The sequence below is a fragment of the Orycteropus afer genome, unplaced genomic scaffold, assembly GCF_000298275.1.
Source record: "Orycteropus afer afer isolate SDZICR_OR568_19922 unplaced genomic scaffold, OryAfe1.0 scaffold00141, whole genome shotgun sequence".
Lineage (NCBI taxonomy): Eukaryota > Metazoa > Chordata > Mammalia > Tubulidentata > Orycteropodidae > Orycteropus > Orycteropus afer.
Window position 1 is genome coordinate 3,320,843 of NW_006921728.1, and position 23,769 is coordinate 3,344,611.

Here is a 23,769-nt window from a genome sequence, read left to right on the forward strand (position 1 = left end):
AGAAACCTTTCTAGGCAAATAATTGCCTAGAAAGAAAAATTCTAAATGAGGCAGATTATGGTGAACTCTATTTGGTCACTTCTCTTTCATTTTTCCTTTCCCTTCTTAATACCCTCTAGTATTCTTTTGAAGATCTCATCATTGTATCCTAGTTGCTTAAACATAGGACCTCTACATTCAAACAATCAAAAATCATAAAAGATTGAAGTAATTAATGTATAAACAACTTAAGCTTACTTGATTTACACTGAGAAACAAAACTGTCAGATATAACATTGGCATCAATATGACCAGCGTACTCTCTCTCTTTAGAGAAGATATGTGGGAAACTAAATAAACCAAAAGTAGCTGATTAAATGTGGAATAAAAGGGGAAATAACTATACCAAGTGATTAAGTAATGGCACTAGTGGATGGAAACATTTTTCTCTATAATAGGGCTGTATCTTCAAGACACACTAAATTCTCACTCACCCTGACAATATATGCTTTTATGGTCACTATTTTTTGCTTTAATTTATACATCTATGTATGACCAAACATCACTTATTATCACTTTCTATGTTACACACAAAGCTTTTATAATCCATTGCAAAGCTGTTTAGTATACAAAGTTGGAAGGCATAAAAGATAATATATTCACATCTTAATAGCAAATTTTTATGTAATGCATACTAATATATAATCATTTGCTCAACTTTTGTAACAGGACAAAGACTTTTTCTTTAAGTATGGGTCCACTGATTGGTATTCTAAGCATATAAATTGCTCCCAATGCATTGTCTATGATTTCCAATTGCAATTACTTTAAAGTGGAATAAGTAGTCACTACTTAATAAAAAAATCTAGGTAGTGAAGAACCCATCTAAGTCTTCTCTTTTTTTTCCATTTTTCACAGTTGCTTTTAGAGATTCACATATATTTTGACCTTTATAAAGCACTGAATTTAAATTTTTATACCTATTATTTCATAAGTTCATGAATATTTAAATTGCATAATTACAATACTAAGTAAAATAAAAAGGTGTAGGAAAACATAACCAGTCGTATTCAAACAACTCAATTTTATCTACACAATGTCCAAGTAACCAGAAGGTAGCCTACTATCAGTGAATCTGTTCATGCCCTGAGCAATAGTCAATGTGTTGTACAGAGGGAAGGGGAAGTAGTTTGGGTCAATTCATTAGCTGTTAGCTGCCATCCAGTTGGCCCCTGGCCAATGGCAACCACATTTGTTACGGAGTTTTCTCCATAGAGTTTTCTCGGCTATAGTCTTTATGGAAGTGGACACCAGGCCTTTCTTTTGTGGAGCAGCTGGGTGGATTCATATCACCAACCTTTCACTTAGCATTAGGAGAGATCTTTATTATACTTTCAATCAAGTTAGTCTAGTGTTACAGCTTAGTAGCCATTCTGTCACTTTAAGGTGACTTTGAACATCACTATACTGATTATCTGTATTACTTTAAAGTTCAAATTATTGTTGTTGTTGTTGTTGTTAAGTTCCATCGAGTCGTTTCCGACTCATAGTGACCCCATGCACAGCAGAACGAAACACTGCCCGATCCCGCGCCAGCCCCACAATTCATGCTATACTTGAGCCCATCATCGCAGCCACCGTATCAATCCATCTCCTTGAAGGCCTCCCCCTCTTTCATCGACCCTCCACCCTACCAAGCATGACATCCTTCTCCAGGGAATGGTCCCTTCTTACAACATGACCAAAATAGGTGAGACGAAGTCTGGCCATTCTTGCTTCCAAGGAGCATTCTGGCTGCACTTCCTCCAGGACAGATCTGTTAGTTCTTTTAGCAGTCCACGGTACTTTCAGCATTCTTCGCCAGCACCACAACTCAAAAGCATCAACTCTTCTTCGGTCTTCCTTATTCATTGTCCAGCTCTCACATGCATACCAGGCGATTGGAAATATCATGGCTTGTGTCAGGCGCACCTTAGTCCTCAATGAAATATCCTTGCTTTTCAAATTATAGAGGGTGATTTTATTTCCCTTATTTGAAAATTCTAGGGAACACATTACTACTGTTCTCTATGTACTGATAACAAAGCAATACAAATTAGTTCAAGCTTATTCTTCATTCATATCATCTACCTTATTAAATAAGAAAGCCATTTATGATGGAATGGACATATGAATTGTTTATATGAGGATAGAGCCAGTTTCAGAAAAACTTTTTCTCATTATAGTGGATAAACATGCCCCTCTGCTATCTTATTTATTAATTTGTAGATAAATCTTCCTTTAATAGGTAGTTCAAGGTAAATGCCATACTATCCCCATTCAAATTACTGCTAATTCTAAATTAACATATTCCAAATTAGTGAAACCAAACAAATAATCAAATGAATTGCTTTGTAATGGTAGCTTTTATAAAGAAAAAGAGCTAAAATAAACATGACAAAATTCCTTTCATGGCCTCAGGTAAACACCAATGAGCATGCAAGTAGAGACTAAGAGAACCATAATCCATATCTGATATTCCAACAAACCTCTGATATTAGATTTGAAAATCTCATCTAATTAGGTCAATTGGTTATGGCATGGAACTAACATGAACAAGCCAGACATTAGATCCCCATATATGCCAGTTAGCTTTGCTCCATGTTCCTAGATTAAACCCCTAAAATCCTCCAGCCATCTGGAAACAGTTGGGTCCACTGAGAAACAATTGAAATGCTGCCTTTGGCTCACTGCAGGCTGCTATGTACCCCATTATACACCCAGAAAAAAACTTAAAGATCTCATCTAAGCTTATTTCAATGGCTTCTACATTCACACATAATGAGACCCAAATATTCAAGAAATATTTGGTGAAAACATGTTATAACTAAAAAGATAGAAGAAAAATAACTACTAAGAATAAAACGCTGTATCTCTGTCTATAAGACAGGTTATCTTATTATCTCTTATTAGCAAAATTAAAGTTGCAGCTTCCTGAACTTATTCTCTGAATCTCCTTCTCAACTGTGTTTTCTAACAGCTCCAAAACACTTGAAAAATCTGTAACTGTGAGAATAACTACCACAAATGAATACTTGATTAAAATTAGGAAGAGTGGAACATAAGAGCCTATTTGAATAAACCTCAGATAGGGACAAAGGAAGAAAATAAAAATAAACTCAACTTAGAGGAGAAAATAATTTTCATTTTCTTCTAATATCTTTAAAAAAAAAATTTACCTATTACTGTTATTTCCTATAATTCTATTCCTCAAGTTTTAAATAGATATTTAAAATTGATAATGATATTATAGAAAATATCAAAATACTAATATATTTTTAAATTACATCGAACAGTTATTTCTGATAAATGATTATTATATTTTCATCGTAGTTTTAAGTATGAAAATATTAAAATATAACTTAATTTTAATGATGTGATAATCTCTTTTGATATGTACACATCTCAGCTCTCCATCCTCTAAAAACCTAAAACAAGTCACCTTGTATTCCAACAGTAAACATACGGAATAAAATAAAACAATGTTTATTAGAAAAATAAAATAATTTGTTATATATATAGTAATTTGAATAGTGACCAGTGATAGCTACTATAATGAATATATCCTTCCAATTATCTATCAAAAACTACATGTGTTACTAAATTAAGGTTCATCTCATCATAAACTATAGAAGTGGCAACATATTGGGCTTTAAAGGAAAGAACACTTAAATTATTTCCAGCTGGACCTTAAACCACCATCAATAATCCTGGTTAAACATGATTTTTCAAAACTTGATCTGTTTTAACTACACAAATGCTTTTGGAAAAAATGTACATTCAAGGAATGAATTAGTTTTCTTTTTCTGTTTAACAAACTGCCAAGGATTTAGAAGTTTAAAACATCACAAACTTAATATTTCAGTTTCTGTGAGTCATTAGTCCAGAATCTTTGAGCTGGGCCATCTACTCAGATTCTCAGAAAGCTGAAATCAAGGTGTCAGCCAGCTGTATTCTCATATGGAAGCTTGACTAGGGAATGATTCATTTCCAAGCTACATTAGACAGTTGGCAGCATCCATTCCTTTCTTTTACGATAAAGGTCTCCATCATTTTACTAGATATTGTCCAAGTATGCTCTCAGCAACTAGAGTTTACTCTCAGCTCCTAATCACCAACTGCCAGACCCTCTCCATCTCCATGGAGAACTACGCTTGCACTGAGTCCTTGTCAGGCTTCTGATTTCTTTGACTTCCTCTTATGCTGTTTTCACCTGCTGTAGAGTTGGTCCCTGACTAATAGTGACCCTATGCATAGCAAGATTGGCCCATTAGGGTCCATAGTTTTCATTGGCTGATTTTTTCATTTCTAGTCTTAGTCTGGAACCTGTTCAGTATTACCCAAAACCCCTTCGTTGTAGAATCAATTTCCACCCAAGGTGACTCTACAGGACAGTGGAGAACTGCCCCATAGGATTTCCAAGGCTGTGATCTTCACAGAAGCATAGTGCCACATCTTTCTCCTGTGAAACAGTTGGTGGATTCAAACCACCAACTTTCAGTTAGCAGCTGAGCACTTAACCACTGTACCACCAAAGCTCTTGATCAGCATCATACCACATGCAAGCCTCCACTGATGGGCACAGTAGTTTGCATTTGAGGTGCATTGGCCAGGAATCAAACCCAAATCTCCCACACGGAATGCGAGAATTCCACCACTGAACCACCACTACCTCCTACCCCTTCTGCCACCAGCTAGAAAAATTCTGTGCTTTTAAAAGGCTTTTGTGATTAGGTCAGGCCCACCTTGAAGCTATCCCTTTCTTAAAGTACCATATAACATAACATAATATAACTGGAGGGATAGCTCATCACATTCACAGGTTCCATTTATATTGAAAGGGTGGAGATTATATAAGAGTTGGGGTCATTTGGGGATCATTTTAGAATCCTGTCTTCTATAACATGAAATTGAAAATCGGGAAGACCCTTAGTTGTTCCCTTGGCTGGGTTCTCTAGAGAAGCAAAACTTGTAAAGCTTATATAGAGAGAGAACAAGCAAGAAAGAGAGAGATTTTTCTCAAGGAAATGGCTCATGTGGTTATAGAGACTGGCAAGTCTCAAGTCCTTGGGATAGAAGTCTGGCTGGAGGCTTCTCTTGACTAATGTCGTTGCAGAGATGGTTGAGCCCAAGATCAGCAGGATTATAGCGGGCTGCTGGCTCACAGGCTGTGAAGACATTAATCCCAAGATCAGGAGGCAATATGGCAGGCCCCTGGTTCAAATTCAAAGAACCAGAGATCTGATGATGAGCCAGATGCAGTATCCAGATTGAGCAAAAAGCCAGAGAACTTTGCCAAAATGTCCATAAATATTAAAAACTGGCCACGTTCTGGAGGAAATGCCTTTGCAGCTGATTGGCTGGTTTCAGCAGACCTCATCATGGAGGTGATTATATTATTTCAGATCTTGTCATGGAGGATGACTACATCCTAACTGCTAAATAACTGAGAATCATGGCCCAGTGAAGTTGACACACAATCTCGACCATTCACAGTGGTATAGAAAGGCACATTGGTGTTAAAACAGGAGGAGGAGGAGGAGGAAAAGAAGGAAAGGCACCAAAGAAGGAAGGAGAGGGAAGGAGGGAGGAAGAAAGAACCAAATAACTTGGATTAAGATTTAGAATACTGTCTTAAAGCATAAGCACCTTTACGTTTTAAGAAACACTTGAAAAACTCGTTTTACCCTGATAAGGTATGTGCTTGAATAAATTTCTATATAGACTTCTCCATTTGTGTTTTAGAAAGGTTTGTCAAGTGGGAAGTCTTTGTAGTTGTGGATGTAGTAACAACTAAGAGGTCAACAATTATTTCTCCTTTAGTCAAAAATAACAAAAAACAAACACTATATATTACAAGACAGGTTGATCCATATTTCTCATAAGTACCTTTACATTTATTCTTTCTTAACTTTCATAGAATCCTATTCTTAATATTTTATTGGAATTAATAAAGTCTGAGAGCTATATAGTATGATCCAATTACTCAGCAGCATCAAGCTATTGAATTATATTGATTTAATACTTGATAATTTGACTTTAACACCTGTATAATAGGTATTTATAACTACAATATATCAAGCTAATATAATGAACAAAGGACTTATTTAACTTTTGTTCTTCACTCATCTGATTTATATTCTGCAGCACTCATAACCCACTGACACACAGCAAGTTCCTATCTATAAGAAGACTTAAATCTAATGCTCCTGCTCAAACACTTTTGATAGCTGCCATTTCCTACAGCATGAAGTCTAAACTTTAACATGGTGCTAGAGGTTTCCCATAATTTTATTTCAGCCCACTTTTCCAGTTGCATCTTCTATTGTACCCTATAATTCAGATATTCTAAACTGTGCTCCATTCTCTGAGCATACCTGTGACAAAATAATCTCTCTCAATATCAGTTCCAAATGTGTATACTGTTTTCTGGATGTTATGGTTCTTTGGTTATCATTTTCACTCTGTGTTCATTATATACAGAGGCACCCTGTGTAATTCAGGTGGTGATATTTTAATTAACATTAAAATCTTAACCACAATGTTCTACTGTGAACCAACAGTGTTCTATAGAATAGAATCATTGTCTCCAAATTGGTATGTACCTACCACAGGGAGTACATGAAATGACCTAGTGAGGTGAAGAATAAACTATTAAAACTTGGATTTATATGTATTTCAATCTCAGTTCTATTTATTTGTGTTTTTGAATATATTTCATAATGTTTTGAATATTGTTACAGTGATGTATGTAGGTAATTTATTTAAAAATACATAGGCTGGAGGTAATATTCAAATTCTTTTGGCAACTGGAATGAATTATTAGTTTAGAGTCCTTTGATTTGAAGCAAGGACTTGGGAATCCAAGTGAAATGATTTCTTATCCCAACTCTAACAATTCAATGCTGTGTGACTATAGAAAGTCTCCTTAAGTTAAACCACAATGTTTTCACGTATGCAAAAGTTTTAAATTTGCTTAAAATTCTCAGAGGACATACAATATGTATAACATTCTGGGAGAAAGAGAGAAATAAAGAATTTACACCTGGTTAGCTTGTCCATAAGGAACCCTGGTGGAACAGTGGTTAATTACTCAGCTGCTACCCGAAAGGTCTTGAGTTGAAAGCCACTAGCTGCTCAGCAGGAGAAAGGCGTGGCAGTCTGTGTAAAGAACAGCTTTGGAAACCTTATGGGGCAGTTCTGTTCAGTCCCATAAGGTCACTATGAGTCAGAATCGACACAGTGGCAATAGGTGGTGCTCCTTAAGGGAGAAAGACAAAAGGCAGATATTCTAAATTGTACACAAACTTGAAAGACTATAGCACAGGAAACTTACTTTAGGAAAAAAAAAAAAATACAGCTAATCAAATGATGAATCAAATCATTTATAAATAAAACTATAAATGAGCTGATAAGCATTTAAATATGAACAAAGGAAAATGATTACATATATAACCAACAAAAAAGAAACAAATTCACTGTTGTCAAGTCGAATCCGACTCATAGCGACCCCTCCTTGGGTTTCTGAGGTGGTATCTCTATGGAAGTAGATCACCCAATCTTCCTTCGGAGGAGTGGTTGGTGGGTTTGAACCACCAGTCTTCTGCTTAGCAGTCAAATGCCTTAAGCACCACGTCACAGAGCCTCTATATACATAACAGAGATATCAAATACCTGAGAATACAAACATAATTATAACCTATAATAAATACATGTACAATAAAATATGTGATATGTAAAAGTAATATCCCAAACCCACTGCCATTGAGTTGATGTTGACTCACAGCAACCCTCATTGGGTTTCAAAGGCTGTAAATCTTAACAGAAATAAATTGTCTCATCTTCCTCCTGTGAAGCAGCTAGTGAGTTTGAACTGCCAACCTTTTGGTTAGCATCCAAATGCCTTACCCACTATACCATCGGAGCCCCTAATAGTTACATTATATAATGTAATATAAAGTGGGAGCTAAGGAACAAGAAGGAGCTCTGGTAGCATAGTGCCTAAGGCACTTGACTGCTCACCAGAAGGCTGGCGGTTCAAACCCACCAGCCACTCCTCGGAAGGAAGGTTGGGCAATCCTACTTCCGTAGTGATACTGCCTCGGAAACCCAAGGAGGGGTTGCTATGAGTCGGGGCCGACTCGATGGCAAACAACAACAACAACAACAAGGAACAAGAGGGTGGGAAGAAGTGAAAATATGTTTGTACCTCATCTATCACTGGAGAAAGTCAACCATAGTGTATAGAACTGAAATATATAGCTAAAAAAATAAATGTAATCTTTTAATTTAAAAAATATCTTTTCTATTAACTCTGGGAATAAATACCTCTGCAAAGACATTTTCTCAAGTTAACAATTCTTTGAATTTCATATTTTTCTTTTTTTACATTTTAGTAATATTTTATTTTATTCTTCTTAAATTAAATTGGCATATAATTATCACAACAGTTGTGGCTAACATATAGATAAATAGTAAGGTGGATAGATAGATAGATATAGATAGAATCAATTCTTATCCAAAACTAGTTAGGCAACTTTATTATTGTCATTTTACAGAGAGGAAACTGAGAACTGAGTCTTTAATTATGAAACTTTTCCTAACTCACAGGTCTAGTCAGTGTCAGAGTAAAGATTTAAATCTTGCTCTGAAATCTATACCATGTCCACCATGGTCCCTGCCATCTGCATTTTCCCTGCCCATAAACTTTCTTCTATCTTGTTATTCCATGAGTACTAAAACAAATGTAATCTAAAACATATTGACTTTAATCTTTTTCAGTTAGGTATAAAAGGTCTTGGAAAACACAATAACTATTAGGAAAAGGTCTTTATGATTTGACACAGGATTGAAACCAGGAAATTCTATTGTCCCATCCCTGTATTTACTTCATCTTCACTCCATCTGGGAGCTCTGGTGGCATAGTGCCTAAGGCATTTGACTGCTAATCAGAAGGCTGGCAATTCAAACCCACCAGCCACTTCTTGGAAGGAAGATTGGGCAATCTACTTCCGTAGTGATGCTACCTCAGAAACCCAAGGAGGAGCCGCAATGAGTTTGGATTTTTTTTTTTTTTTTCCCCTCCATCCAGTGTTCTCACTGCCATCAAGTTGATTCTAACTCACAACCACCCCCTTTGGGTTTCCAAGGCAGTAAATCTTTATGGAAGTAGATTGCCCCATCTTCCTTCCATGGAGCAGCTGGTGGGTTTGAACTGCCAACCTTCTGGTTAGCAGTCAAATGCCGTAAGTACTATGCCACCAGAGCTTCTGCCAGATCCAGTGCAGTGAGACTAAAATTTAAAGTCTTGAGGAGAAGAATTCCCAGCAACTGGCTCAGGAGATTTACAGAAGGAGGAGTCAGTTTTGACTCTTGACCCCACTCTCACATATGAATAAAACCAGGAAGAACCAATAGGAAAATTAAGAACTGATATCTTAGAAAGTAAGTGTCACAGAGTTCTTTCACTTACAGGGTCTGATCTTGTATTCAGGGGAATTATTTTTACAAGTCCCCCTGTCCCTTAATGTTCATGCCTGATTGGTCTCCAATAAAATCACCTGCTGTTCAGTTGATTCCAAACCGATGGCAACAACCCCCTTTATGGCAGAGTAGAATTGTACACCAGGGGTTTGGCTGGCAATGGCTGACTTTCTGGGAGTAGATTCCAGGCCTTTCTTCTGAGGTATGTCTGGCAGGATTCGAGCTTCCAACATGTTGGTTAGCAGTCGAGCATGTTACTATTTGCACAACACCTAGGAACACTGGCAAAAGTACTCACTATTCCAAGAAACTTACATTGGCACAATGTTAGGAGCTTGCCATAGATGATGCATTTCTCACAACTCCTCAAGGAACCACTAAAGTTAACTAATAAGTCACACTGCTAAGATTCATACCTGGGGGGTTTTTGGCCCCAAAGACCATGCTCCTTTCCACTATAGCATAGCGTCTCTTTCAGTACTTGAGTAAAGATAAAAATGCATTGGCTTTCATTAGTTATGTCCATTGTGGAAGCATACAAGTAAGCAAAAATTTGGTTATATCTCAGTGACTACTATTATGACTTGTCTCTGTGTTATAGATATAAAATGTATCTAGCTAGGAAGGTTCCTGGGTGCCACATATACTTTGCACTAGTCTATAGATCTAAAGTTTGGCAATTTGAACCCACCCAGTAGGAGCCAGGGAAGACAGATCTGGTCATCCACTACCTAAGGCTTGCAGGCAAGAAAATTCTATGGAGTAGTTCTACTCTGTAACACTTAGGGTCACCATGAGTTGGAATTGACTCAAGGGCAAGGGGTTTGATTTTTCATATAGTTAGCAAACTCTGGTGGCATAGTGCCTAAGGCACTTGACTGCTAACCAGAAGACTGGCGGTTCAAACCTACCAGCCACTCCTCGGAAGGAAGATGGGGCAATCTACTTCCGTAGTGATACTGTCTTGGAAACCAAAGGAGGGGTCGATATGAGTCAGGTCTGACTCAACGGCACATAACAACAACAACAACAGCAGCAAAATTTTGAGGAGCCCTTGAGGTGCAGTAGTTAAAAAGCTCAACTACTAACTGAAAGATCAGTGGTTCAAACCCACCAGCCACTCTATAAGAGAAAGATGTGGTAGTCTTCTTCAACAAAGATATACAGCCTTGGAAACCATCTGTGGGAGTTCTACTGTCTTATAGGGTCACTGTGAGTAGGAATCTACCGTACGATAGTATTTTGGGGTACAGGGTGGGAAGAGGTTCAGCACAATTACTAGCTTTGGTTTCTGGAATTTCTGTAGCAAGGTGCAGATCAAGGCTTGATCTATATGATGTGTGCCTCAGGCGTTGAGTTAGTCCAGACAGAAATGTACGGTCTCCTTATGAGGCCTTATTTCACTCACTGTGATGTAGCATAAAGGATTTATAACCAAAACTACAGTCAGAGAATGAACAAAAACAGTAACTGTTCTGGAGCTAGTCCATAAATATTCATTCTAATCACTGTACAGTAATCAATTAGTAGTATACACTGCAAGAAGAATAGGAAATCTGAGCCTACAGATTGCACAAATGAATAACTCATCATTTTTATTTGACATGACCAAAGATAACTCATTTTCCTTCTGGTTGAAATTTCTTTTATCTTCTGTAGTAGGACAAAAGATTTAAAAATGCGCAAAATGCAAAAATTATAGCTGAGTGTCAGTCTCTACAAATATTGGTCAAAAAAAAAAAGTAGCACGTTGCTTGATTATACAGTTTGAGTATTCATTACCTTGTTTGTTAAGACTGAATGATAAGTAAAAAACAGTGAGCTTACCAAAATTCCTAGTGTTTTATATAATTCAGTAAGTTTTTTAAAAAATACATGATGCTACAATAATCCTGTTGCTAATGGAAAAGTTGAATGAACTTTCTAGTTATTTTCCAAGTTTACTTTCCATGATATCAAGTGCTACAAGGTGATGTGTAGTTTGAAGCGTAAATGTGATGTTTCAACTCACTGTTGCCAGAAAATCAAAGGTCAATAGGGATCAAAAGCTTCTAAAAAGAAATGAAACTTGAAGTACAAACGATGTAAAATAGTGACCAAAGTAATTTTAAATCAAAATGATCACTTATAAAATGTTTATTATAATTAACATCCAACATTTGCTGCATATTTCCAGAATTGTTCTAGGCTAGTCATCATTTCATTCTTCTAAATTTCTGACAAGGAGCTCTGGTAGCATAGTGCCTAAGGCACTTGACTGCTAACCAGAAGGCTGGTGGTTCAAACCCACCAGCCACTCCTTGGAAGGAAGGTTGGGCAATCTACTTCTGTAGTGATATCGCCTCGGAAACCCAAGGAGCGGTCGCTATGAGTTGGGCCTACTCAATGGCACACAACAACAACCACAACAACAAACTTCTGATAGCCTTTGTGAAAGAACATATAAAAATAATAGTGATAGTATTTAAAAAATACCTGAGAAAAAATCTGAGATGGGGTGCTCCACAAACTCCATCTGTGCAGGTGCACATGTGCCACGTGCGTGTGTGTGCACGTGCACACACACATGTCCCACTCTGAACCTGAAATGGCTTGAAATGACTGAGTTGCAGGATGCTGTTGCTTAGTAGCCAAACAGTATCTCCTTGGCCACAGAGAAATCTAAACATCAGTGACAGATATGTCCCCTCAGCCTGAGACCTGACCAGGATAAATAATACAGGGAACATCTATTTTTTCCATAATACTACATTTTATTTTAAGTCAGATGTTACCTGCTTGGTTTTATTATCACCAAAGTTTAGGCAGCAAGGAAAGAGTATTTGCAAAGCTACATCTATTATTTTTAGAAAACAAGAGGGAAAACCAAGCTTCTTTGACTGAAAGACTGGAAGATAGTCCTCTTTCAATTAATTCTGTGTGGTGTGTCTAGTCTATTCTAATACAGCCTCCCAGTTGCTATCAGTCTCTCTTTCTTTCATTAAACTAGTTAATTAGCCCAACCCTGTCCTCCCCCCTTCTCTCTTTCCTTTTTTTCAGTAGTAATGATGTCTAATTACCAGCAGCAGTGGATTACTGCAACATCAGGAGCAAATCTCTCTCTCTCTCTCTCTCTCACTGACAGCAAAACCAGATGCAAACCTTCAAACCTCAAGTAGATTAAAATGATTCTTAGTATACTTGAAAATACCATTCAAGTAAAGTACTTTATTTCAACCAATATATGCCTTTGAATGAAAAGAAAAAAATATATATATATTTTATCTTCTCAGTCATTGTGTTTCCACTATCATGAAGAAAATCACCATGTTTTGAAGGAAGAAATAATTTGAGATGTGGGGAAACATGATAAAAGGGGATCTTTTATTTATTCTTCAACTCATTGAAATGGTGATTGGCTGTCGCTCAGAGAAGGAGGAGTCTATAGCTATGTCAGGAGCAGCATAAAATTTTCATAAAGTGCAATAGAGGAATTCATGAATTAAAAACCTCTTCAACAGAATCTCAAAACATGATTAAATGAAGAGCAAAGCTCTTAAATACTATGCACAAAGCATTATCTAGTAATGCTACCTGATTACTTTTTCTTCCATAAATATTTGTCATCTTAACTGAAAAGGAAAACATATATTACTGTATTATTAACCCTGATGTTGCTACTCTATATAACATATCTTAACTGTAATTTTTAACAACTCTGCATTAATTTTGACCAAATATATATATATATATCTGAATATGTGAATGCTGGCATCCATGTAGGTCTGAGTTTATCTTCTATTAAAAGGAAAAAAAAAAAAAAAACTTTGCTACAGAGTCATTTCTGACTCATTGTAACCCTATAGCTTGTATAACTGTTCACAGAATTTATGTTAGAATTGTTAGTTATAACGATGAATGTGTTTACATATATAGTGGCTGTAGCCAGATTCACACAAGTATAAACTCATTTGACCAATACACAGGTCACAAGTGAAGTTATTCAATTGATAAACAAAGGGACCTAAGTTTACCATAAAAGAAAGAATAATAATAAAAAAATTCTTGACTGGTAATTTTTCTTTAAAGCTTATATGATATTATTAAATCATATTTTAAATAAATACATCTTAAATGCTAACTTTACTCCTTCTATTAGCCTAGTTTTGCCTAAAGGAAAATACATTATTATGTTTTGAATTCTAATTTAATTTCTCTAACAATAAATTGTTATTAAAAATCATGTCCTGAATGCTACACCCAATACAAATGAATCAAAGCAGTTCACTTTCTACAACAGACTTCTGGCCCATCGAGATGTAAATAAACCCTAGTACTAATTCATGCCTATCTAGCCTTCATTATTTAGTAAAGCAAGACAGTAATCTCACCATTGTCTTTAGCAATGCCACATGTTAGAAGAAGATTACATTTATATATCACTCTCCTAGAAACCTTCCAACAAGAGTACATTAAAAAAAAAAAAAAAAAAAAAAAACAGGAGAACTTTTGTGTGTTTCCATTTCACCTTTATTTCCATTTCCCATATTACATATAAATTCCAAATGAAATATACTTCCTTTAAACAACTATCCCTAATTTATCTAAGGAAACCATAGACTGTTTTCCAAACCTGAAAGAGACCTTCAAATAATCCTTTGAAAAATCTTTTCATGCATATATTTCCAATTTAATATAGCTCCGTTAGATATAGAAGAACAGTTTTCAAGCCGTCTCCTTTCTAGCATCCTCCAGGAATATTGCATGGGGGAACAGTCGCCAGTAAAGGAGGGCGAAAAACAGAGCAAACGCTCAAGAAACCCCAAAACGAGGCAAAAATGCAAAGGATGCCAGGTACCCTCCCCCACCCCTACTCCAGGCGAGTACCCACCGTAGTATGCTGCAGAAAGAAGTCTCAAGGCTCTGATCTGCAATCCTACTTGTAGCCCAGAGTTCCAATCTTCTAATAAAGGGCATTGACGCGGCTGCCGCTCCCCAGCCCTACAGGCTTTTGCGGCGTGAGGCTGAGACATACTCGGCTCTCAGTGCCAGTGCCTAGCAGAGCCTAGGTTTAGAGCTTTGTGGCCATGAGACTAGAGCCATCCCAGAGAGAGGAACAAACACAAACATCTTTTGATCGCTCCCAAACCCATCTCTCTTTGTTGTTCATCATCTCGCTGCTGATTTATTCGTGGAAAGGAGGAGAAGTGAGGAAGGGAAAGGGGTGGGGGTGGGGGGGAGAGGCGGAATCTCCAGAACCTTATTTACAATCCAAACAGTCGAGGCAAGGAGAATCGTCTGGGAATCCTCAAGGCGTTGGGACTGCCCTGTGTTTCCAAGGCTGCGGTCTAACAATAAAACCTGAAAGTGTCCTGAGGAAAACCCCACATCCACGACTAGCGCCACTTTCGGGCTTTGTGCCAATAAGGAGACACTCTAGACTATCGATCAGATTCGTCTATTATCGGCGCGTGCGGCTGGGGTTTCAGCGTGGCCTTTATGCGCGCGGCGGCGGGACACGCGCCAGGCGCCCCGAGGAGGACATGGGACAATGGCCCAGCCCAAGGACGCCGGACGCCGCCCGACCCGGGCAAGACGCTAAGCCGCGGGTCTGGGAGCTGGGAGGCGAGGAGGACCGCAGACTCGGAAGGTGCGCTGCCGCTTTAAAATCAAGGACCACAAAGACGCCACCGTGGGGAAAACGCGCCTGGCTAAGGAGAGTGAGCACGACTTGGGGAGGGGGCTGCAGAAGGTGGGGGGCACAGGAGCCAACGGTGGCTCACGCTCCCCCTCTCTCCCCCCTCGCTCTTCCCTCCCCGCCGGGCGTCTCCGCCAGACAAATAACAGAGGAAGGCGAGCCACTCACCGTGGTCTTGACCGGCACGTAGAGCACTTGCTTGGCGCCGCCACCGCCCCCGCGGACCTCGTCGGGCTGGCCCAGCTGGAAGCCCTTCGATTTGACCCAGAATTTAAATTTGGCGTTGTCCGTGGAGCTCGACTCGGAGCCGTTGAGGAGCTGGACGATCCGCTCGTATTTTTTACGGGTCACCGTCTTGGTCTTGCCTGAGTCCCCGTAAGTCCTTAGGCACCAGTCCTGAAACTGGCGGTACATGTCGCGCTCGCTCTCCATGTTCCCCGCGGCCGGCCGCCGGCCGGATGCTCCTAACGCACTTCGCACCTGTTCACCCCGGGCTCATGAAAAATGCAGCCCCGGCCACGACGCAGGGACGCGAGGTCCCGGCAACCGCCGGAGCCTGTCTGGGGCGGGGGCAGCAATGGGGAGACGGGAGGAGGGTCCAGTTGGGCAGCAGCGATCAATGCCCTGGGCTCCCAAGTCTCTGGTTCATTCGTAATTGTAACGGATGCCTCGGACGCTTTGCTAGTCCTCTGAGTGATCCGTCTCCTTAATATTGTGTGGCCAGGACCATCCCAACAGCATCAGACCCAGAGGAGCTGGGTTTTGAATAATTAAAATCCCATTCCTTAGTTTATTAAAAATCCCAATATTGACTTGGGGTGATCCCTGAACGCCTTTGCCCTGGGCTGCGTCCTGGGCAAAGCAGGTGGAGCGCAGCGCCACCACCCCGCGCGCGCCCCAGAAGCTTCCCCAGCCTCCAGCCTCGCGGGCCAGGAGCTAGAGCTGCGCCTCTCCCGAAAGCAGCCTCCGGGCCGCGCGCCTGCTTTTCCCTAAGGGCACAAGGGGCCCGGGGCTCTTCCTCCTCCAGGGTCCTGCTCCGGTTCGGCCTTTCCTACGTTGGGCGTTGGGGGACTGGAAAGAGAGAAAGTTCTTACCTGTCAGGTTTTTAAGCCTATCAAATCCTGCTTTACAGGAATAATAATAATAAAAGGTATTTTTAAAACGGCTTAAAATGTCATTTCCTCAGATGCAATTGGGCTAAATTCCAGCCTCGCATGTAGGTTCTATGAGTTAGGTCGCAGAAATTACCAAAGCAATCTTGGAGATTTGGTCATAGTTCTATAGGATACACTGTTGTACCCCAAACAGATATCCGTTCCAGAGAGCTGTGGGCAAACGAAAGCAGGCCGCTGGCAGCCGATCTCCAGGATAACGATGGGCACCCCAGACAGGACTTCTCTGGTTTTTGCTGAACTGGGTACAAGGCATAGAAGTAAGTTCTAAGTAATGATAAGGATGCTTAAAACCTTTGCATGAAAATAGAGATCTTTTTCCCTTTGGTCACAGTTAGCAGTTCACACAGGAGGTTTCGGATGTCTATTTCCCCCCTGCCACGTCATGGACACCCCCTCCACTGCTCAGAGTGGCCAAATATGAGTTCCTCTGGACGATTTTCCCAAGCAAATGAAGTCAGCGATTCCTCCATTCAGGATTTCAATCCATTTGGTACAGAGCTGGTACTAGGGGAGTTCCCATCCTCGTCGCGCAGCGGCTGCGGCCGCTTCTCTTTATTATACTCTCCGCCGAGGCCCGCGCCCGTCCCGGGGAGCGGTTCTGCCGGGAAGGCGGCCTGACCAGTGCCTGGCGCCTGGTCCGTGTCCGAGCCCGCCTGCGCCTCTCGTCGCGGTCTCCAAGACCAAAGCCCAGGATAGGAACGCGGAGTGTTGGTGCCCAACACGCCGCAGCTGGTCCTGGCACTTGCAAAATGGTCAGTGGCTCCTGCTGGGCCAGTCTGAGTGTGTGCGTGTGTGTGAGCAAGGGAGCGAGGGTGTGCGGTGTGCGGGGGGGTGCGCTGTGTGTGCGCGCGTCTCCGGGAAGGTCTCGCGGCGGCTGGAGCCGGGACTGACAGCCCGGGCGGAGCGCGAGCAGCTCCACACACTAAACCTCTCGCCTCTCCCCTCACCCCCCACCCCTCCCACTCCCCTCTCCTCCCACCCCCCTTCCCAGGCCCCTTCCAGCTCTCTGATTGGCCAATGGGACAAAAGTTTCTGTGGAGACGGCTGGGCGCTGACGTCACGGGCAGAATTGTCCCATTTAGGGATCCCGGGGGCAGTGCGCATGCTGCAGGCTGCAGGTTAGAGGCAGGAGGAGGTAGCGGCGTGCCCGGCGACAGCCAGGTGGCGGAAAGGAGCACGCAGCATCCAGGTGGGGGGACGACTCCAGCAGGGTTTCCATGGAGATTCCTCTGGGTCTAGCCTAAAAACAGCAGATCAGCTGACACTATTAGCTCAGGACCTAATTACTGCTTATTGGAGCAACAAATGAGGGAGAGGGCCAGCTGCAAAGGAAGAGTTTTTATACGCCCCCCCCCCAACTCCTCCTTTCTCCCCTCTCCATCGCTCTTGAGTCCCGGGTGAATTCTCATTAACTTGCAAGATTCCTGCAACAACAGCTACCCTGCTCCAGAGGCCACCCGGAGTGGTTTTATTCTTTCCTATTTGCTTCTTTTGTATATATGTATTTAAAATAATGCTAAAATAAAGAAGTTGCCCGAAGGCCTAGAATCTCTGTCCAAAAAATATTAGACCAGTAGAGCTTGGAGAGTCCACAAACCAAAAGAAGTCACAAGTGGATATAATACAACCAAAAAAAAATTACTTTCAGTTTGTTGAACTAGATAGTTATCTCAGGGATATAAGTAAAGAATTATTTGGAGCAAGCAGTTGGACAGAAGACTATTTTGATCACCTTTCTAAGTGTCGTGTGCCTTCCAAGAACAACTCCATTAAAAGTTTCCCTTGTGTCATTAGAGATCCATGATGATTCCAAGTCAGCAGATGTAGATTTTGTTGTATATTGACCACATGTTTTCTAAAATATTCAGGAAGCATAGTTGGCTTTAGGGTGGTCATTCGTTCAAGTGTCAGCTGGCTCTGTGGAGTTCACTTTCCCTTCTAGTTATAACTTGATTCACAATTACAGAATTCTTTTTGGTAGATTTTTCCACCTGAAATGTCATCCCATCTCCTCTAAGCCTCATTCAACTACTTTCAGCCCCATGAAGCTCTCCATCCTTGACCACTCAACCTATAATAATCTTTCTGTCCATTAATCTCCTCTGGATAGTATATTTCAAACTTTTTAACCTTCTTTCATGGTAAGACATATTTTACATGGGCATACAGCGCATGCATATATCTGTCCTCCAAAAGTTTATGAAAAGTGCATTTTATTACATGTAGCATAAACTGATACTTGCTATTCTTCTAATTATTTTTATTATTCTTTAATAAGGTAAGGTCCAATCCACTAAATTTATTTTATGACCAAGCAAACCATAACTGTCTCCACTTAAGGAAATGCCACATCCTTGCCACATACATATATACATTATAGTTTTGACTGAACTTGATACCCTAATGTACGAGAATTTGAACATCTTTGTCATTAAAAATTAACCAAATATAAATAAATTTGTCATCAATACAGTTGTATTAACTAGAGTTTGTATACAAGCAACAACAAAAAAATAAAATGATCACACAAGATGCATCCTTCTTAGAAAACCCATTGTTGTCAAGTCGATTTCAACTCATAGTGACCCTATAAGACAGAGTACACCTGCTCCATGGGGTTCCCAAGGCTGTAAATCTTTATAAAACCAGACTGCGTAATCTTTCTCCTGCAGAGCAGCTGGTGGGTTTGAACCACCAACCTTTCAGTTATCAGCTGAGTGCTTTCACCACTGTGGCACCAGAGCATTCCTTTTAAGAAGGAAGAGGTAAATGATTAGTAATTGATTATTGATTAGCAAATTGATTATTGATTAGCAATAATAAAATTGAGGTAATAGAGCCCTAAGATTTTAAGGGCCAAGCTTCTCAGAGAGTGCTGCAGATTCTTTTGGCTTTTGTGGAACTCAAAGTGTGAGCTGTTCTGGTTGTACTCAATTGTGTTGGCTACGTCAACATATTTTACCATATTTTTCCCATTTAGGAGTGTGAACACCAGACAGAATACAAAATCTGCATCAGCAACTCACTCTAGACTCATTTCCCTCCTTCCCTTTTAACTTTTCTGGAGTTAGGACTTCCCAGCTCCACCTTGAGGGTCATACAGAGCCTCACCTTGAGCTAGAAGATTCCTTTGATCAAACTGCCTGAAGTTTAATTTGGTATTTCCCTAAAATGTTTTCTTTAGAATTGCCTGTATACACACGATATGTGTACAAAATTTGATTCTTCCCCCCTATATCTGAATACTAATTTTCAACCTGGATCCATGGCTGCCACCTACAGAGAGAGGAAGTCAGAAATTTTTTTATCTATTATAAGTAAGATTCATAATACAGGTTTAAATTATATTTTAATTAAAAAGAATCTAGCATTATTTTGCCATAAAGATCAAATTTCTTCCAATATTATGGTGTTTATATATAACTTTTAAAAAAATTCTGGAAAATATTGCTTCTGAATATCAATAGCAAATATTCACCCCACACTTTTCAAAAAAAATGTTACAATTCAAGCAACACAATCTGTAATCATAAAATCAGGGTTCAAGAATAAAAAAACCTTCATTCCCTCATCCATATAATTATGCTTTCATTTAACAAATACATATTGAATGCCAATTATGCTGCTAGGCTCTAGGGTTAAAGAACAGGACAGATGAGCACACATGGTCCCCATCTCATGGAATTCATATTCTTCTGAGGGAAACACAATAGAAATGAAATAAATAGTCTGAGCTTGAGGTAAAAGTGCTGGGAGGGTACAAATTATGGTGTTATAGTTGAAATCAATGACAGGGTGGAGAGACTTAATGAGAGTGAAGTACTCAAATAGTAGCTAAAAAGTTGGTGGTTCAAACTCAACCAGAGGTGCCTCAGAAGACAGGCCAGGTGATCTGCTTCCAAAAGGTCACAGCTTTGCAAACCCTATGGAGCCAGGAGTGGATCTACTCTGTACACATGGAATCATCATGAGTTGAGATTAGCTCAAAAGCAACTAACAATAACAATATTTATCAAGAGATCTAAAGAATGTAAAAGTCAACCAGAGAGCCAAGAAGGGAAATTAGATAGGCAAAGCACAAAGTCTTCAGGCATCAGAATTCTTGATGCATTAGATTGATAGAATGGAAGCCAGTTTTAGTGATCTTGGACACTAGACAGAGAGATGAAATGAGTTTGAACACTCTTTTTCAGTTAGACCCTGTAAAGCCATGATAAGGAGTTTGCATTTTATTCTTAGTCCAATGGAAAACCAATGAAATATTTAAAGCAATTAATTAAAAGATCTGATAAACATTTTTATAAGTTTCACTGGTTACTTTGGAAAAAAAAAGGGATTGGAAGGGGACAAGTCTAGAACAGTTGAAGACTAATTAGAAAACTGCTGCAGTAACTTAGATACAATGTGATGGTGATGGATTAGAGTGGTAGCAATGGATGTAGAGGGAGAGAAGTGATGGATTGAAGATATATTTTAGAGATACAAAAGGGCTTGTGATAGATTATATGTGCCAGGTGAGGAAAAGGTTGTGTCAAGGATCACTACATGCTTTCTGGATGTAGCAGTGTTGACTAGTGAAACCATAGACTTAAAAGAGGAAGGTTTAGGGGAGGAACAGATTGGAGTTGGGGAGCTGGAGGCTTAGAAAGGAGCAGAAGCATGTTGGTGTGAAGAGGCAAGAAGAAATCATTTCAGAGAAGTTAAACTAGAAATACCAGGTGAGTTGTTCATGTAGACATTTGAATATACAAGCTGGAAAAAGGGAGATATATCATGGCTGGAAATATAAATATAGGAAAAGCAAAGTCATGGGAATAAGTAACATCATCTCTACCCCACCTCCTCCTATCCCCCAAAAGGAAAAGTCTTTATCTTCTGATACAGATTTTGTACAACATCAGTACCTTCTGATTAGGAATGCAACACAACTCAATGCACTGCCAGTGAGTTGGACCCGACTCCTAGCGACCCCTCCTTGGGTTTCCTAGGCAGTATCACTATGGAAGTAGATTGTCCAACCTTCCTTCTGAGAAGTGACTGGTGGGTTTGAACCTCCAGCCTTCTGGTTAGCAGTCAAATACCTTAGGCACTACACCTTTTGGCTTACTACTGGTAAAGGGCTAAGTCTGAAAATAATAGCAAAGAGATTTTGGATAAATCCTTAATTAAACCTAAATTATTGTTGTTGTTATGTGCCATCGAGTCGGACCCAACTCATAGCGACCCCTCCTTGGGTTTCTGAGGCAGTATCACTATGGAAGTAGATTGCTCCATCTTCCTTCCGAGGAGTGGCCGGTGGGTTTGAACCACCAGCCTTCTGGTTAGCAGTCAAGTGCTTAGCCACTATGCTACCAGAGCTCCTAAATTATTAGTGACTGCCAAAAGTTGCTCGGCCTTAAAACCACTTAAAAATAAATTATAATAATAATAAAAGAATGAATGAAAACTTTGGTTAGACCTATTCTAGATTAGAGTAGGACCTGGAGACCTGATAAAAGAGGAATCTTAAATGTGATGATTGCTTGTGACCAAATTTGCCAATGAAAGAATATAATAGAGACTTTATCTTCATCTACTGATTTGAGTCATAAGGGAATTTGAGCCCTTAGCTAGCCCAGAGATAATAGATAGGGCTTACTAGTTTGAAACCTGGAAGTTCTGAACATCTTTGTACATTTAGATGCTTCCAAAAACCAAACTCACTGCCGTTGAGGTGGATCTGACTCCTAGCGACCCCTCCTTGGGTTTCTGAGGCAGTATCACTATGGAAGTAGATTGCCCAACCGTCCTTCTGAGGAGTGGCTGTGGGTTTGAACCGCCAGCCTTCTGGTTAGCAGTCAAATGCCTTAGGCCATATGGCACCACAGCTCCCTTTCAGATGCTTAACGGTCTATTAATAACCCTTCTAAGAAAAAAGAAGCTGTAAACAAATAGCCAACTCAATCAACAACCTTATTATCATATGTTGTTAGATGCCAATGAGTTGATTCCAATTCATAGAGACCCTACGTACAACAGAATGAAACACTGCCATTGTTTCCATGTTTGAGCCCATTGTCACAGCCATTATGTCAACCTATCTTGTTCAGGGTCTTCCCCTTTTTCATTGACCCTCTACCTGGCCAAACATAATGACCTTCTCCAGGAGCTGGTCCCTTCTTATATGACCAAAGTCAAAAGGCGAAATCTGCTTCTCCGAAACATTCCAGCTGTACTTCCAAGACAGATTTGTTCACTCTTCTAGCAGCCCATGGAACATTCAATATTCTTCACAACACCACAGTTGAAATCTATCAGTTCTGTTATTCACATCTCACATGCCTATGAAGCTATTGAGAATACCGTGACTTGGATCAGTGCACCTTATTCTTTAAAATGACATCTCTGTTCTTTAACACTTTAAAGAGGTCTTTTGTAGCAGATTTGCAAATACCATAAATCATTTGATTTCTTGATTCAGCTTCCAAGCGTGTTGAATGTGGATCCAAGTGCAATGAAATCCTTGACAACTTCCATCTTTTCTTCATTTATCATAATGTTACTTATTTGTTCAATTGTGAGGATTTTTGTTTTCCTTATGTTGAGGTGTAATCCATACTAAAGGCTGTTGTCTTTGATCTTCATCAGTAAATGTTTCAAGTCTTCTTCACTTTCCAGGCAAGGTAGTGTCCTCTGCAGATAGCAAGTTGCTAATGAGTCTTCCTCTAATCCTGATGCTGCATTCTTCTACATATAGTCCAGCTTCTTGGATTATTTGCTCAGCATAGAGATTGAATATGTATGGTGAAAGGATAAAACCCTGATGTGCAGCTTTCCTAATTAAAACTGTGTAGTATTTCCTTGTTCTGTTCAGACAACTGTCTTTTAACCTATGTATAAGTTCCACATGAGTAAAATTAAGTGTTCTGGAATTCTCATTTTTCATAATGTTATGATTTGTTATAATTCACACAAATAATTTTGCATAGTCAAAACACAGTTAAACATCCTTCTGGTATTCTCTACTTTCAGCCAAGATCCATCTGACATACCTCATTGATGGGATGATATCCCTCATTCCATGTCTTCTTCTGAATCTAACTTAAATTACTGGCAGTTTCTTATCAATGGACTGCTGAAGCCATTTTTAAATTACTTTTAAATTTTACTTCATGTGATATTAATGATATTGTTTGATAATTTCACATTCTGTTGGATCACCTTTATTTGAAATGGGCACAGATATGGATCTTTTCCAGTAGATTGGACAGGTAACTGTCTTCCAAATTTGTTGGTATAAATGAGTGAGTGGCTCCAGTGTTGTATCCATTTGTTGAAACCTTTCAATGGATATTCTATCAATTCCTGGAGCCTTGTTTTTCACCAATTCCTTCAGTGCAGCTTGGACTTCTGACTTCAATACCATTGGTTGTTAAT

The 23,769-nt window shown here is 39.7% G+C and overlaps 1 protein-coding gene across 1 annotated transcript in view; it reads right to left on the reverse strand.

The window, feature by feature from the left end:
• The window catches only part of NOL4 (nucleolar protein 4), a 613,219-nt gene extending 597,609 nt beyond the window's left edge, over positions 1-15,610 (reverse strand). Inside the window, 1 exon segment of the mRNA XM_007945636.2 lies at positions 15,347-15,610. Coding sequence (XP_007943827.1) covers positions 15,347-15,610 — 264 coding nt within the window.
• Between the last annotated feature and the right edge of the window lie 8,159 nt (positions 15,611-23,769).